The sequence below is a fragment of the Nelumbo lutea genome, chromosome 3 (assembly GCF_056320005.1).
Source record: "Nelumbo lutea isolate HS-2025 chromosome 3, American lotus-T2T, whole genome shotgun sequence".
NCBI classification, from domain to species: Eukaryota; Viridiplantae; Streptophyta; class Magnoliopsida; order Proteales; family Nelumbonaceae; genus Nelumbo; species Nelumbo lutea.
The window spans coordinates 21,249,259-21,266,693 of record NC_142686.1 but is presented as its reverse complement, the minus strand read 5'-3'; the positions used below and the strand labels follow the sequence as shown (position 1 = coordinate 21,266,693).

At 37.3% G+C, this 17,435-nt stretch overlaps 1 protein-coding gene across 1 annotated transcript; it reads left to right on the top strand.

Annotated features, from left to right (window-relative positions):
* The first annotated feature begins 11,666 nt into the window (after positions 1 to 11,666).
* LOC148863491 (phosphate transporter PHO1 homolog 1-like) lies at positions 11,667 to 17,435 on the top strand. The gene is made up of 14 exons (XM_088976640.1): positions 11,667 to 11,987; positions 12,070 to 12,370; positions 12,487 to 12,895; positions 13,000 to 13,048; positions 13,158 to 13,229; positions 13,557 to 13,686; positions 14,436 to 14,556; positions 14,706 to 14,955; positions 15,151 to 15,255; positions 15,359 to 15,403; positions 15,528 to 15,680; positions 15,899 to 16,177; positions 16,869 to 17,005; positions 17,132 to 17,435. Exons 1-14 carry the CDS (start codon positions 11,763 to 11,765, stop codon positions 17,220 to 17,222), a joined length of 2,367 nt encoding a protein of 788 aa, XP_088832766.1. The 5' UTR covers positions 11,667 to 11,762; the 3' UTR covers positions 17,223 to 17,435.

Here is a 17,435-nt window from a genome sequence, read left to right as displayed (position 1 = left end):
TTAGGTGCCCATGCCGAAGAGGCAACTAGGACTTAGCTTGCCCATGTCAAAGAGGCGGCTGGGACTTAGATGCCTATGTCGAAGAGGCGACTAAATCTTAAGTGATGAGGAAGTTTTTTATCAGTTCGTCTTTTCGCCCCTGGGCTAGGCCGCCAGGTCGACGCATGTGCCAGGCTGTCGAGCCACCGGGTGGACACCTTAGAGTTATGATTCTACTGCATCAGCCTCGTAATGCCGGTCACCCACTCCTACAAGAAGTTACAACCTTTGGGAGCAGTACCACTAACTTTAGGTCGCCAGCTCGCACAGGAGCCTTGGAAGGCTCAACCAGCAAGGGCGCCCATGTAGTCTGTTGACTGCCAACTCCGCGGAAGCCACAAAGAGCTCATCTTTGTAGAGGGGACCTCGTGAAGAGGACTGATGATGTTTTATCTGAATTGAAAGTAAAGTTGGTAGAACTGTTTAGTCTGTTAGCTCCCTACATAGTCTTTGAGTTCATAAAAAATGGAAACTATAAAACGAGAGCTTCAGTTCCTAAAAAGTGAGAACTTAACTTTCTGGGAGAAGCGGGCTTAGCATTTTGTAGGATGAGAACTTATCTTTTGTAGAATGAGAACTTAGCTTTTTGTAGTGTATCCCACAGACGGAGCCAATTGATGTAACGGTTTCTGGTCACGTATCATTTTTTTTTGCTAAGTACCTCATCATCCCATCTACTCCCAGATGGCCGATGACTCAGAGGCTGAAGTGGAGCTCCCTAGTGTAGTGCAACTCGGCTGCTCCCTACAGGAGATGATTTGCTCATCTTTGTAGATGGCGGGAACTGAGGAACCCATCCTCCCTGCAGGAGATGATCGGCTCATCTTTGTAGACGACGGGAGCTGATTGCCTGCAAGAACTGAATTAGAGAACCCGGGGTGGCTTACCCGGCAGGGACACTCTGATGCTTAAGTTAGCACGCAGTAGAGAGCTTGAAGATGATATCGAAGAATTAGAGAGCTAGAGAGCAAAGATTACCCATCATACCTTCACCCTTGGGGTGAGGTCTTTATATACTGGAGTCCCTGCGGGTTTGGTGGAGCAGTTCCTGGATCCTTGTTGTGATGGGGTTCACTTTCGTGTTAGGTGGGGATAATGCCACCAACTAATAAGGTTGCACATCTCCGCCTGAATCGGGGAGTGGGTGAGCTAATATAGCCGTTACAAGTCAATCCCATAAAATGCGGGGTACAGTGGTGAGCTCCTCGGGGTTGTCATGCGGTGGTCGGTCTGACTAAGAAGCAAGCTTCCTGTAAGGTTTCATGCTGCATGGTGGTGAGCTGCCTGTAAGTGTTGCATGGTGGCGAGCTGCTTGTAAGTGCTAAGCTGTTTGAGTGGCGAGCTGTCTGTAAGGTGCTAGGCTACATGATGGCGAGTTGCCTGTGAAGTGCCAAGTTGCTTGGTGGCGAGCTGTCTGTGAGGTGCCAGGCTGCATGATGGCGAGCTATCTGTAAGGTGCCAGGCTGCATGATGGCGGGCTGCCTAGTGGCGAGCTGCCTGATTGTCATGAGGTGCCAGGTGTCAAAATGTCATTGGAGGGCCAAATCCGCCCTCATTAACATCCATTATTTATGAGAGAGGATAACATTTTTTGGATTGATTTCCAAAACCGAAATTGCAGCATGGGTTATTTGGAAAAAACTCGGATAAATAGTAAAATACACACACATAAACAAGTAATTAAGAGTTATTAGTGAGTTTTATTGTCCAAAATTCACCTTTTGTTAAGATTTCCATTAGATCACCGTTAGTGACTATTAATATAAGTTGTCCATACATGTAAAGATTTAAGTAGTTTATACGGCCAAAATTGTCAACCAAATTTATTAAATGTTTTTGTGACAAAATTACCCCAGACCTAGGCTCGGGCCCGTACTAAGCCTACAAATTTTAGAATTAGGCCTAGGCTGCTAGGTGTAATACTTCAAGTCTAGGAATGGCAACAGGGTGGAGGGGGGATGAGGAGACTCTCCCCATCCCCATCCCCACAAAAATCCCCATCCATGTCTCCATCCCCATCCCTGCTAATGGGGACAAAGTTATCCCCATCCCCATTCCCACTCCCTGTGATTCTTTACAATGTCAACCATTATGTTTTTATTTTTTATTTTATTTAAAAAATAAAAATAGAAAAATTAAAATTTACAATCCTATTAGAAAAGATTAAAACACATTCAATTATATTTTAAAAAATATTAACATATAGGTGCATGTGTACATATTATATATATATATATATATATGTTTGTGTGTGTATGTGTTTATATATATATTAGCGGGGACCCCATGAGATAGGGATTAAGATCCCTGTGAGACAAGAAGTGCTCTCCCATCACCATCAGTAGGATGAAAATTTAATAGGAAAAATTACCATCCTTATTCAAGTCTGGGCTAGGCCTAAAGAGCGGATTAGTGTTGACCCAATCATTGGCATGACTCGATTAGATTGAATTTGAATTTTGATTTATTTGAGTTGAGACAGGAAGATACCATTTACAGCCCTAAAGAGCACTAAAGATGGTGGTGTTGATCAACAAGCATGCATTATTAAGCCCAATTAAACATCATATAATAATATTTAATTACCTTATGGGATGATCATAAAACATTCTTATAATAACGCAAAGTGAGGCAATTTTGACAGTGATGATATCAGCTCCTTCAAAGTAGCCACTTATGTCAAGGTCTTAAAGTGACATTCCTCTACCTTTGGCCGACAATTCCAACCCTTTTGACAAAATCATACAAGCAATATATTTGCTGACTTTCAAACAATCCCAGTGCATCATTCAAATTAGAATAATAAAAAAGTTAAAAAAAAAAGTAATTAGTAAAAAAGAGTGAAAAAAAGAAAGCATAATGTCTTTATGTATATTTTTTTACATTTATTTAGCATAAAAAACCAATAATTTTTCATTCCACGGTTCATGTAACTGGGCCTCGGGGGCCAAAGTTCGACCACCAAACTACGGGAGAAGCGAGATAGTTTGGATTCGATTGAAGGAAGGTAGTAGTGACTTAGTGAGTTAATCAGCGTTGTTTTATGAATCGACAAGCAACATTAATACTAACTTGAGCATTCAGTTGTGGGAAGCAAGCATACCACAAAAGAGTTGGTCATGGGCTTACCCCTATATGATTGGTCACACATGGAAGCTATACATACCTGAACTTACATGGCATTAATTGAAACTCCAGGAGTCACTAATGGTCATGGGATGAGGTGTTACTGTACTTTATGACAAATAGTGCGAACCAGGTGTTTGACAAAAAGACAATCAATATCCCCCTATTCTCATGCCAGAACCAATTGTATTGATGAGTACGATAATGCTACGTCCATTAGATACAAAGTGGAGCTCTCTCTCTCTCAACTTGTTCTCTAATTTAATTTTGAAAGCATTGAGCTTTCAAGGGTGCTTGACATTTGAAAGTTCATTTTTCATTTTTGGTTTAATGAAAATCAATAAAATTTCATTGCTAGCTTGTTAATTTGCATTCAGCCATTAAGGTCCGTACAACCTTCAAATTTATTCACTAAAAGATAAAGTAATAAGCTATTTAATTCAGCCGCTTCAGCTGTTATCATAGATGATTTTTGGAGCAAGTGAGCACACGACATGTACGGTAGCTTGAAAAAAAATATATCTGAAGGAACTTGGGTAGCCTTGGAAGGGCATCAGAATAGATTCTCAGTTTTTCATCACATCACCCTCACTCTCATAAGACAAGTTTGAGCTCAATATTCAACACTCAGTAAATCATGTGGCAAAAAAAAAGGAATGTGCTATTGTAGCAAAAAGAAACTGTAACAAGGTTTATATGGAGAGTCATCAGCACACGTGATATGCAAAAATTGTACATAATGCAATTTAAATGGGCGATTCTCATCATGGATAAAAATTGTTTCCCAGTGTCAAGCTTTATATCTCTATGTCCTAATAACTAATTCTGTTTCTGTGGTTATAAGTGAGGAGTCCGTTTTTTAGATTTTGAGAGGGGAAAAGTTGGTCAATGGGATTTTGAATCTTATTGGTCAAGAAATCCATGTCCTTTTTTTAGATTTATAAATATGAGAGCTAGGAAAAATTTATTTTCCTGAATACACTCATCTAGTAGGTGGATAAATAACTTTCCCACATAGAAGAAAGTTGCCAAACATAATGGGCTTTTATGACTAAAACAGTCATTGTCTTATTTACCTAGGATATAAAAGAACATGGATAAACACTTACCCCGGTACCAAAATGCAAATGGGGCCTAAAAATTGATACGTTTCCTATGGCACTTTGAACCGATACAGTATGATACATATTGATACTTTGAACTATGTTCGTCTCCCAAATAAAAGTCCTTGTGTTTACCCAAAATCAGTCCATATTCAGATATTCTTCTAAAAATAATAATAATAAAAATAATAATAAAAAGTCTATATTCAAAGTGTTTCTTTGCCACTTTCAGCCAAACAGTCATAAACCAAAATCACGTAGTTTCTCTTGACACTTTTTCTAAACTACAAATGTAGCACATTAGCATGTAGAGCTGACGTGGGTTAAGCCCCCATGCCATGGCCAATTAATAAGATCCTCTGTCTGTCTGGTACTAAAAGGTTTCACTTATTTAAGCTCTTTTAGGTTCAAGGAATGAGACCAATTGAAAATAGCCTAGCAATCAAGGGTACTTTTTCCTCTTATTCATGAGTTGGAAATGATTTGCAGACATGGCCATGGCCTTAGTGGGGATTTATTAGCTTTGAACAAGGCAACCAGAGGCAGAAACAACTTTCGTCGCTAGCTAGATAAGATATAAAACTAATGTGCTTTAGACTCTCATTATCTCATGCTACAATTTATTTATTGTGTTAGTAGAAAACTAGAAATTACTGTATGTACTATGACTTTATATTTGCTTTATCTTACTTAATTAATGGGAAATAAATCAAAACCATTTAGATTGAATCTTTTGTTTTGTGAAATAAAATCTACCTCAAAATGCTCCATGCAAGACCTAGCTTTACTCCATGTATGTGCATTGAAAATGGCAACAGCTAATAATAATAGCAACAACAACAACAATTTTAGATAGGGCCCATAAGGCCCATACAGAATCCATCATTTTATGGGGCAAGTTTCAGGCAAATTTTATGCATGCTCCATCTAAACTCTTTTTTCCTGGAACTTTTTGAATTGAAGAACTGGTGATTTGAGTGGCTAAATAATATCCAGAGAGTACCGTTTGCAATTCAAGCAAGGGATATATGATTGACATGGAGTTGGGGCAGAGGGAGTGAATAGATTGGGGGCATTATCATGTCATCTTGTGGCAGTTTGATCTTATTAAGACATCATATCCTTCTCATCATCATCATCATCATCATGAGGTGGCCATACAGAGAAGACAGACCAACTCATTAAGGTACTCTTTTCTCCCCACAACTGATTAATCTATCAATTATCAAAGAAAAATTAAAGTATTCCAAAGAAAGATAACCGTGAATGGAGAATGCAAAAGAATTTGTACTTTGAATGATTAATATTTTAATAAAAAAAGTTGGGTGAGATTTGCTGCTTCTATAGGACTTGGTTGATGATTAAAAAGCATTTAGTTGATTAAAGATGTTGAATACTAGTCCGTCTTATTTGTTTACTTCCACCTTAAATGTTTGATGATGTGGCGAGATCAAAAGTTCCCATTGGTCCACCAGATGAAATTAGACTGATTGTTCTGTTGAAGCTTACCATGTAAGAGGGTGATATCTGATATGGGTTTGCCACCTAAGCAGTCAACCTAAAAAATATGAGCTCTTATAGGTCCCTTTCTGCATGCAGAGCTCAATTTGGAACCGATTTCAGGCTTTCTTTCCATAATAGGTGCTGATTTGGGCAAACACAACTCATTTTTTATAAAATATGCATTGAACAAATGCTAAAAGCCTAAAACAAGAGAAGTTACTACAATGCGGTACATTTATCTATTATTATATATAAAGCAGATACCCAACTTCCACAAGAAACAGGGTTCAATACATAATAAAACAGCAATTTTCAGAAAAAAACCATTCATTTTCTTTGGAGCGAAAAACAAAACTCAATGAATATTATCCATAGGAATAAGTATAAACATGGTGTGATTTTGTACCGATGCAGACAAGAGGATAAACAAAAGTACAAAACTCAATGAAGGAGTCAAGGAGAGTGGTTTAGGCTTCCCTCAGTTTTGATAAACAGTGTACCTACTTCTAAGGATATATTCATGGTTGATAGAGTAAGGATGTATTTTATTCATTTTGTTGTTGCCAATGGTATGAAATTATGAAGGTAGTATAGACTATAGAGAAGACAGGAAAGAAAAAAAAGAAAAAAGTAGTAGGTTATAGTTATTAGCTTGTAGACTTTCTCTATAGTGGTATGCGCTATAATTTATATTTCAACTTTGTAGGATTTGAGTAAAAAGTAGCCAATTAAACAATAGAGGAATGGGAGTTCTAAAGTAGTATAGAACTATAAATTAACATAGATTAATATGTATAGATTTATTTGATATAGATAACTTAATTTAAGTTAAAACAATAAAATAAAATGAATAGGAAGAATATTATCAGTAATAATATATCATCTTTGATTCTAAATCTGTAAATTATTATTAAATATTCAACAAAGAAAATAGTAAGAGAAGAGTCTAGAAATGACCGAATATCATTTCCAAGCTAGATTTGTACCTATGCATATTATGATGCTACAAATGACTGAATATCAAAAAGGGTTCAGTTCAAAGAATTAGACCAAAGGGGACCCTATGCCAGAGTAGACTAGAACCAAGTTAAAATGGTTAAGTTAAATTAGTGCCTTCTTTATGAAGGAAAGTTAATCCTTTAAGATGCATCATGTCTTATATTATTCACAATTATTCAATTTAAAAGACAAAGATTTTCACTCTAGTCTTCTGCATAAAAGCACTTGGCCTGCTCATGGTGTCTTTAAAAAGCCCAAACCTGGCCAAATTAATATACAAACTTTAATGTAGCCTGAGCTGACACACCTGTTGGAGATCACATCTCCGCCCCACCAGGAGCCACCCCACAGCACATCCCCGCCGTGTATTAGGAACATCTCCTGATGATGACATCATCGAAACCGGTATTATCATCGGGAGATGTTCTCAATACGCGGGGATGTGCTGTGGGGCGGAGATGTGAACTCTACCTGTTGTGCCCATTGTTGTGGGCTTTGAGCACTTTGAGCCCTTTAGGCCTTGAACTTGCATTCCCTGCAAAAACTGGTCCCCTCCCAACTTGAAACTGAGGCTTAGATGCCAATCAAATTGCATTAATTAAACCCGAACCACGTTAATCTGTTCTTCTCCCTTTGTTTTTAAAAGAGAAAATAACAAGCATCCTACATCAATGAATCGTACTTGGTTTATTCAAATATCCTGCATTTCTTATACCAAGAGACAAAGGAACTTACACGATCAGAATCATTTTCTGGATTAAAGAATGTGCTAGATAGTCATCTTCAAGCCTAGCTCACAAGGTCGTCTTCAGGACTCCCTGAGTGAGCAAAACAACTGATTTTACTTCTGCAACGCTAGGTAATGTTACCGTCTCTTAATACCCAGATAAAAAAAAAGTACTTCCATAAAATTTAACCAACAAGGATGGTACTGATTCTTTCCACCGGACATGACAATAAGATCCTCTCCACAGACTGCATTACCTTTTCTCTCTCTCTCTCTCTCTCTCATATGGAGGTTTAATTTGTGTGGTTCTTGATATGTTGTTTCTGCAATGCTGACACTGTGAGCATCAGAATCCTGTGCAGAGCTTTCCCGTAAACCATGGAATGGAAACACGTGAAAGATGCAAAGTAAGGCATATACTTGAAGAATTAAATCCATGGTGGGTAAGATCTCATGTGCAGATATAGAGAGGACAAAGAAAATTAAGTAACTATGGAAACCTTTTATTTATATACTTAGAAGCAAAATGGAGTTAGCTAGACTAGAGGATAACCCAAATCAAAGAAAGCTGACGAAGTGGATTTGGATATGTTCATTTTGATGAAGTGAATGAGGGTATATATCATGGTTTTTTCTTCACCCAAGTGGGATATTCTTCTTTGATAGATGCATTTAACATCAAATTAGGGCATTCAATAAACTAGAATCCTATGCCCGGAATCATCTTTATCTTACTGTGGGCAAGATATATATATATATATATATATATATATATCTTAGTTTGAAATTGATTAATAACAGGTTATTAGTTTGTTTAATAACTTAGGAATATATATCGAGATCCTTCATTTGATTCTTTCATTGTAACCATCCGATTGACAGCACTCTTGGTTGAATATCACCATATCTGCAGTGACCCCACAAACGTATATATACCTGTGGGCCAAGTATGGTGATCGTACGTACACGTGGCTCTGATGGATTGTTTGTATGTGATCTACAGTAGAGCTTGTTTTGTATTATTTATATGATATGATTGGAAACCATGAAGGGAACAAGAAGTTGGAAAAAGGTTGTTGAGGGGGGAGGAGGGTGCTGAACTGCGAGTGCGCACCAAAAAGAATGGCATCCTACTCAGACCACCATTTATAGAGCTTTCCATTGGTTCAATGGATGAAAAGATTTGAGGATTCCTACGCTCATTGCCCTACTAAAATGCCACATGGAAAAAGCATGTTTCCCAATGTAATAAAAAGAGAAAAAAGATAGTAACATATAAGAAGTTCAAAGCAAACAAACTAGTTTCAACTTTGTGTGATATTATTATTATTATTATTATTATTATTATTATCGGTTTCTTTTAACCTATTGACATATATGTTACCCACCAAATTATGAATCAAACCCACCCACATGAGATTTTCATTGTTAAACAATCAATTAATTTGAACCACCCCATCTAGGAAAAAGATCATTGAGATATTAGTTGCCTTGGGCGATGTTTGGCATTGATGCCATTGCTCCAGAAAACAGTGAAACATTAGTGTCACATTGGAAGAATCGATGCTCCAAAAAAAAGGTAATATGTTTGGAATCATTTTTTTCATAAAAAAAAAGTGCTACAAGCCACACTTTGGAAATCGAGAAGATGTGGTATGGGGAAACGCCGAATTTGACGTTTTCTCAATCTAGAGCTCATTGCTGTCAGCAAAACATGATGTGGCAGTAACGTGGACTTCCTATAATGGGTACCAATGCTGAAAATAGATATGAAGCACTGGTACCAAACAAAAGGTGTTGTTATTGTCCCAGAAAAGTCTTACCTAGTAGCAATGTTTCTAAAAAAAAACATTGTTTTTTTAGAAAACGATGCTTCCAATCCACACAAAACGGTGTTGTATATGCAGCATCAATGCCAAATATATACTTGAATTCCAATCTCATGCATGGTTAGAGCAAATTTGTTCATAATCAAGTGCTTTTTAGGGGTGTTATACAACATGAATGTTTTTTTGAAAATGTTCCACTATAATGCTGGAAAGACATTATATTGGAAAAACTAACAACCAATCAATCGGCATAGAAAAATTAACTAGCAACCAATCAGGTTGGTTTTCACCAAAATACATGGGGAGCTGTGATTGGTCAAAGCTTTTCTGATATCATGTCTTTCCAGTATCATAGATTTTCCCAATTTGAAATGGTTGCATCAGCAAGTGTCTATTTATGTTATTGAACTGCAAATTTGTTTTGGAAAGCTAAAATAAATTTGATAATGTAGAAATTGTATGATTTATAGAACTTGATATTAAATAGTCGAATGAAAAAACAAAACTTAAAAAAAATTCAAGAACATATTATTTGTTTCAATTTTGGAAACGAAAAACATGCATAACCACGAACATGTTTTTTATGCTTTTATTTTAAGAACCAATTTTCAACTCAATTGGTTTTGTCTTGTTTTGTTCTTAGAACCAGCAAAGCAAGAAAAAACAATTTACATTGGAAAATTAATACCCTTTAATCGCTTCAGTTTTTAGTGACAAATTAAGTGAGGCATTTGTGTTGCAAGTTGGAGGAAACCGAATTTGACAAGCCAAAATATAATATACACGTTTTGAACAAAGAATATAACCACCAAATTTAAGATATACTTATATACTACATAGAATATAAATAATTTTAAGACAAGAGAATATTATAAGAGAGAGAGAGAAAGAGAGAGAAAATCGAATCCAATGGGTTCTTGGGTTGAAACAGAAACAAAAACAAAAAACAAAAACGTATCATTGAGTCAGCCACATAAGGGGAAGCACTTGTCAATTTTCCGCAATTATAGTGACGATGTTACAATTCATTAGTGAAGAATTTAAGGGTAAAGGCGGAAAGGGGACGGATCAACGTTCACCCATTTCGAATTTTTCTTTCTAATACATTGATGAGTCATGATGAGTCGAGACCCGAGTTGAGCTGAGTTGTTTTATGTTTGCATACTTTCACACAACTTGGCGGCAAAGTGGAATAACTCGAATAAATGAATCGAACATGGAACCTATCCACTGCTACAGTGATAGTAGGCCAAGTATATATTATTCTTTTATAGAGAGAGATTTCCTAAAATGTGGCTTATAATTATTGAACATTTTAAAGAACAAGAGTCGATAATGTCACAAACAAGGGATTTATGCCTTTCAATAGTCTGAACGAAAACTAGGGCCATGACTGAATATTGGTTGTGGAGGATATGTTTTCAACCCAAGCTCTCTCTGAGTTGGGATTACTTGCTGCATTCATTGTGATTTGTGCCCAATTTGCCAAATGGCTCACTGGGTGGACCACCTCTCTAACAAGTCTTTTGATCAAAGAATCTGATTAATGGAGCCAATCATAGACTCTGTTGCAATACATGGGATGGGCCAGACTGGGCCAATTGGGTACTCTGAGTCATATCTCAAGCACAGCTTGGGACCAGCGTTTTAAAACCTTGGCCTGGAGGCCCTGGAGTCCTGGACCATATGGACCAGATCACCAGTCCAACCACCACCTGGGTCAATGATGAGTTGAAAACATTGATTAGGACAACTTGGGTAATGGGTATTGAGAGAAAGATTTGTTTAAAAGCTAGACCCTATGGACAAGTTAATTCCAACCCCATCTCATCAAGCCCAAAGCTGGTACTGATACCAGTGGGTTGATTGGCCGAACTTAATTGCTTCAATTCACTGATCAGCTAGCTAGCCCTAGCCAATTCAGATTGTAGCAAAATGAGGCTGGTTTACTGGGAGCTGATGCTTGTGTGTTGTGGTGCAATGTGCTAGCCAAAATACACCTTTCCCTGAGTTTACACGAGTTATTTACAAGTCAAATAGCAGCTGGGGAGTGTTCAGTGATTCTCGCTCTCAAATGACCTATCGAACTTTTTCAGATGTCCCAGTAGAGAGCATCTTTGCGGGAAAGTCGCCAGCCGCATGCTGATTGCTGAGTCATTTGTTCCGGCGAACCCAGCCACTGTATCATCCAAGTGGGGGGGGGGGGGGGGGGGGGGGGGGTCCAGAATAATATATATACGTGCAAAGGATATTATAGTATGTGCTGTCAAGCATCTGTACGAGTAACATCAATCACTTTCCTTTTCATCTACCATAAATAACACCATCGTGGGCTTCCATGGAGCACACCCAAACCTTACACCGTTATACAAACCATCTCCAAGGTGCCAAAGCTCTGCACCTCTCTCTCTCTCTCTCAAACATAAGAGAGTAAAGATGGTGAAGTTCTCTAAGCAGTTTGAGGGTCAGCTTGTCCCCGAATGGAAAGAGGCCTTTGTTGATTACTGGCAACTCAAGAAGGATCTCAATAAAATGTATTTCCCTAACGATAACTCCACCCCCTCCAAGCATCAACACAGCTCCTTAGCTCACACCTTCTTCTCCCCTCTAAAGAAGTTCTCTTTTTATGGCCATCGTCACAGAGAGCATGGCCCAATCCAAGTACTCTCTCTCTCTCTCACGCACACACATCTCTATATATAATTATAATTGTATATGATGTTTTATATGTTACGTTCATTAGGTTCATAAGAAGCTGGCTTCTTCGGATAGTAATGGGGACATGTATGAGACTGAACTGCTGGAGCAGTTCGCTGATACAGATGCTGCCAAGGATTTCTTTGCACGCCTAGATCTCCAGCTTAACAAAGTCAATGACTTTTACAAGAGGAAGGAGAAGGAATTCATTAAGAGAGGAGAGTCACTGAAGAAACAGATGGAAATTCTCGTTGAGCTTAAAGTCGCGCTCAAACAACAAAGAGAGAAAGAAAACTCTGCTGAGGACTGGAAAGAGGATCCCTCCATCTCATGCACAATCTCCTGCGGTATATAATATATATATATATATATATATATATTCAAATTCAAACTCTGTACATTCATGGGTTTATTGCATTCATGCATTGTCTAATATCTTCTCTTTTCTATCTCTTGACTGAAGACGATGAGTCTGTTAAGGACATGACAGAGCAGGAACATCTTCAAGACAACTCCATGGCTGAGTTTGAAAGAAATGAAATGCAATTCTCAGAATCTCCAAGATCAGATGAGATTGGAAAATCAATTAGGATGAAGAGAGAGGAAGGAAGGATGAGAACCCTTTCAGGTCGTGTGATCAATTGCCAAGGAAAGAATGTGAAGATAAACATCCCACTAACGACGCCTAGTCGTACCCTCTCAGCGATTACTTACTTGCTTTGGGATGATTTGATTAACCAGTCTAAGAAAGGTGGACCAGAAGGAAATAATAAGTTAAAAATCAATAAAAAGAAGTTACTTCATGCCGAGAAAATGATCAGAGGAGCTTTCACTGAGCTCTATAAAGGGTTGGGTTATCTGAAAACTTACAGGTATATCATGTCAAAGCTTAAGCCTGCTTTCTTAAGCTACAGAATAAGGAAAAAGACAAACAAGTCTAATAGCTTTTCTTATTGTGGTGGTTTTGATGTTGCAGACACTTGAATATGCTTGCTTTTGTAAAGATACTGAAGAAATTTGATAAAGTAGGTCACTGCTACTATAATTATAAATAAAAATAAATAAATTTCTGATTGGGGTTGAAGTTTTGACAGAACTGATGAGATTTATATAAATTCTGTATTGTTCTTGCAGGTTACTGAGAAACAAGTTCTACCCATCTATCTCAAAGTGGTTGAGAGCTCCTATTTCAGCAGCTCAGACAAGGCAAATTTCTTCTTGATCAAACAACTTCTTTGGTGAAACATTTTATGCGTAAATGGATATATAGCCACTTAATGATACCAGAAATTAAGAAAAAGAACTAAAGACAATAACCATGCCTACAACATATAACCATGAATATGTTACTGTTGATTCATACATGACCACCGGAGACATAGTGTTCCTCCGACGGGTCAAGTACCATTTGGACGGCCATAGATTTACACATATCTAACTTGTATATGCATGCTTCACACATGTAATTAGGCTTTGATTTGTAAGTAAATAACCATTTAAACTTGCTAATAAATAAAACTCACTATGGTGCAGGTGGTCAAGTTAGCTGATGAAGTTGAGGAGCTTTTTATTAAGCACTTTGCTGAAGATGACCGAAGAAAGGCCATGAAATATCTTAAGCCACACCAGCATAAAGAATCTCATGCTGTAACCTTCTCCATTGGTAATAATCTTCATCTAGATTTTTTTTTTTTTGTGATAGCTTGAGAATATATTTTGTTATATAATGACTTGACATGAATTAACACAAAAGTAGTTGTAGTTAGAGAAAGAAACTTATAATTAACTCCAAACAACTTTTCTGAATTATTGATTTTAGTGGAGACTGAAGAGGTTTGAAGCTTGTGAGCGATGGTTCACTTTGTAAAACAGGACATGGTAATAGGGACCCACAAGACCTTTGCATTTGAGGCACAAGATGGCAAAATCCTGACCCTACATGGTCTTGAATTTTGAGAGCCCATTAGTGAAAGCCCACTGGAACACCTGATGGGTATTACCATTAAGACCATTGTGCAAATTCGCATATAATGCATGTACTGATGTTCTTTTTAAGAAATTTACCCAAAAATGTTCTTTTAAGAAAACATTTCAAATTACAAATTTCTCAAAGATAAGGAAAATTGTGCAAATAATTCGGGAAAAGCATATAATTCATGAATTGTTTGGATTTTTCAAAGACGTAGACCATAAATTTAGGAACTTCTAATTTTATATATATTTTAAACATTTAAAAGTTATCTATATCTTAATATTATTCATATATTTACTAATATTATATTGCATATAAAATATGTCAAATTATTGGTATTATTCTAGAGAGGGGGAGAGAGAGAGAGAGAGAGAGAGAGAGAGATCAAAGTTTTTCAAACACAATAGTTCTAACTTTGCATTATTACGCCTCATAATCAGGGCTCTTCACTGGATGTTTTATAGCACTCTTGGCTGGATATGTCATCATGGCGCATATCACCAAGATGTACACTCAGGAAACAGATACAGTATACATGGAAACTGTTTATCCTGTTCTGAGGTCAGTATTTTGCTTCAAAAAAACTTTTTAGTATAAGTAGTTTGCCATAATTAATTAATATATATATATATATATATTTTTTTTCTATAGTACGTTTGCTGGTAATACTAACGTGGTCTATGTTATGCATCTGTAACCCCTGTTTGCAGCATGTTCAGCCTTCTATTTCTGCACTTCTTCTTGTATGGTTGCAACATTTTCATGTGGAGAAAGACTCGCATAAACTACAGCTTTATATTTGAACTTGCCCCTACTAAGGAGCTGAAATACAGAGATGTGTTCTTGATCTGTACCACATCAATGACTGTGGTAGTGGGGATCATGTTTGTCCACTTGTCCCTTGTCGCAAGGGGGTACTTGTCGACTGAAGTTCAAGCAATACCTGGCCTTCTGCTACTGGTAATTCTTTTTTGGGAGGTGACCTTTTGTTCCTTGCTGTATTTGTTTGTTTTTTTAGTGCCATAACAAAATAGACCATTCCTTTTTAATTGCACTGCTGCTGAACCACCATGGGAACTGTTTTGATTTTTATTTATGTACATGAAAGGAGAAAAACACAAGGACCATTAAGATTCAAATTATTTGTCTGTGCAGATTTTTTTGATATTGCTTGTGTGTCCTTTCAACATCTTCTATCAAACGACTCGGCTTTGTTTCCTCCGAGTGATGAGGAACATCATCTTATCACCTCTTTACAAGGTATTATCATCTTCAGGAAGTTAATTAATTTTAATTGGAATATCAAATCTATTTAGATTAATCTTTTTCTTTAAGTTTTGTTAATTTTTTGTCAACTGTGTAGGTTGTCATGCTGGACTTTTTCATGGCTGATCAACTCTGTAGTGAGGTAGGCTTTACTTATTAATCCCCTCCCCCCAAAGAATTGTCATTTAATAATTTGAATTATCATTTCCAACCATTTGTATCCAGCCAAAGCTAATTAAATGGTTTACAATTCATGATTGAAACAGGTGCCAATGCTTAGGAATCTAGAGTATGTTGCATGTTACTACATAACTGGAAGTTACAGGACTCAGGACTACGGGTTTTGCATGAGGACCAAGCATTACAGGGATCTGGCTTATGCTGTTTCCTTCCTGCCTTACTACTGGAGAGCAATGCAGGTTTGCAAGAAACATCTCTGTTTAAATTATTTAGTGCAAAATTAGTTCTAGTAGAGAAGACATGCCATATTTCCTTTAGTTCCTTCTGCTAATGTCAGTGAAGGGTTGAACTTGTGCAAGTTACATTGGTGAAAGTGTTCTTCTTAAGTTGCAGTAGAAACTATGAATAAACAAACCAAATAAACTCTAACTGGAACATTGCTTTACTGGGAGTGCAGTGTGCTAGGAGATACTTTGATGAAGGACAGATAAGCCACCTTGTCAATCTAGGCAAATATGTATCAGCAATGTTGGCAGCTGGTGCAAAATTGGCATATGAGAAAGAACAGAGCATTGGATATCTTTGTTTGGTTGTGATCATCTCAAGTGTTGCAACTGTATATCAATTGTACTGGGACTTTGTAAAGGATTGGGGTTTGCTACAGTTCCACTCCAAAAACCCATGGCTAAGGAATGAATTGATGCTCCGACGAAAGATCATTTACTTCGTATCCATGGTATACCTCTCCCTATCCACTACATTCACCTCCAATGCCAATTTAATTGTCTTGATTGATACAAAGCTTCCTTTGGTTATATCTTGGCGCTTTCTCATTCACTCTCACAGCTATAAAATTCTTATACCCTGCACAATTAGCACCATTCATGCTAATTTATGACCCTTGCCTAGAACAGTAGAGATAAAAAGAGAGAACATTAATTATCTAGTAATCTTGTGCTAAGGAAACCAGCTTTTTTGTAAGAAAAATCTACAAATGAGACAAGTAAAAACTGCAAAAAGGGTAGTGCAATGATCAAATTATTTGCGATCAACACCTAATAAAGGGCCATTACCCAATGTTGGTCCCATCTATCTGGAGTTTTGGGAAGGATGGACTTGATACAGACCCAGCCTTTGGCCTCTTTTTTCGCAAAGTGGCACCTCGCAGTCTCGAACCTGCATTCTCATATCTTTTCAGCCTGAGATTTTACCATTACACCAAGCAACACCAACTCTTCTTCTTAATTCAATGACCCTACAGGCAAGCAAGGCAAACTATGAATCATGAAACCAGGCAAAAGTTATGGAGTGTCAACACTCAACAGGGTTATAAAATAAATGGAAATTCAAGATAATATTTTTTTCCTGATTCATATTATATGACTACTATATTGTAAATTTTGAGTAAACTTTGATGTCTCATGTAGGGTCTCAACCTCATTCTAAGGCTTGCTTGGTTACAAACGGTTCTCCATTCCAACCTTGGCAGTGTTGACTATAGAGTAACTGGGCTGTTTTTAGCAGCCCTCGAAGTGATTCGACGTGGCCAATGGAATTTCTACAGGTACAAGGGATTATTCTATTTAATGGAATTAGCACAATAAGATTGACTGTTCTTTATATTCTCCATATAAATGTCTCTTCCTATCTGGTCTCTTAGATTAAATTAAAAAATATATATATTGGGCAGGTTGGAGAATGAGCATTTAAATAATGCTGGGAAGTTCAGAGCTGTCAAGACTGTGCCACTTCCCTTTCATGAAGTGGATGATGAAGATTAAATGCCCTTCTCAGATACCTTCTTTCTTACAAAGAACTCTATGCGCCATGGATATTCCTTGTGTCATTGTACAAGTTGACAAGTCTTGCTCTTGTTGGCATCTTCTTGTTTCATACATGTATACAGAAATCCCTTCAACAAGTGTATGAAAGTGATACAGCATCACCTTGTTAATACCTAGTTAACACCTTTCTGCCTTTTTCTTTTCCTGGGA

Excerpts from the sequence above, each read along its gene's own strand:
- LOC148863491 (XM_088976640.1), top strand. The coding sequence starts at position 11,763 with ATGGTGAAGTTCTCTAAGCAGTTTGAGGGTCAGCTTGTCCCCGAATGG. Across the intron at positions 12,896-12,999 it reads GGTTATCTGAAAACTTACAG|ACACTTGAATATGCTTGCTT; the intron begins GTATATCATGTC and ends TTGATGTTGCAG. Across the intron at positions 13,230-13,556 it reads ATTTCAGCAGCTCAGACAAG|GTGGTCAAGTTAGCTGATGA; the intron begins GCAAATTTCTTC and ends ACTATGGTGCAG.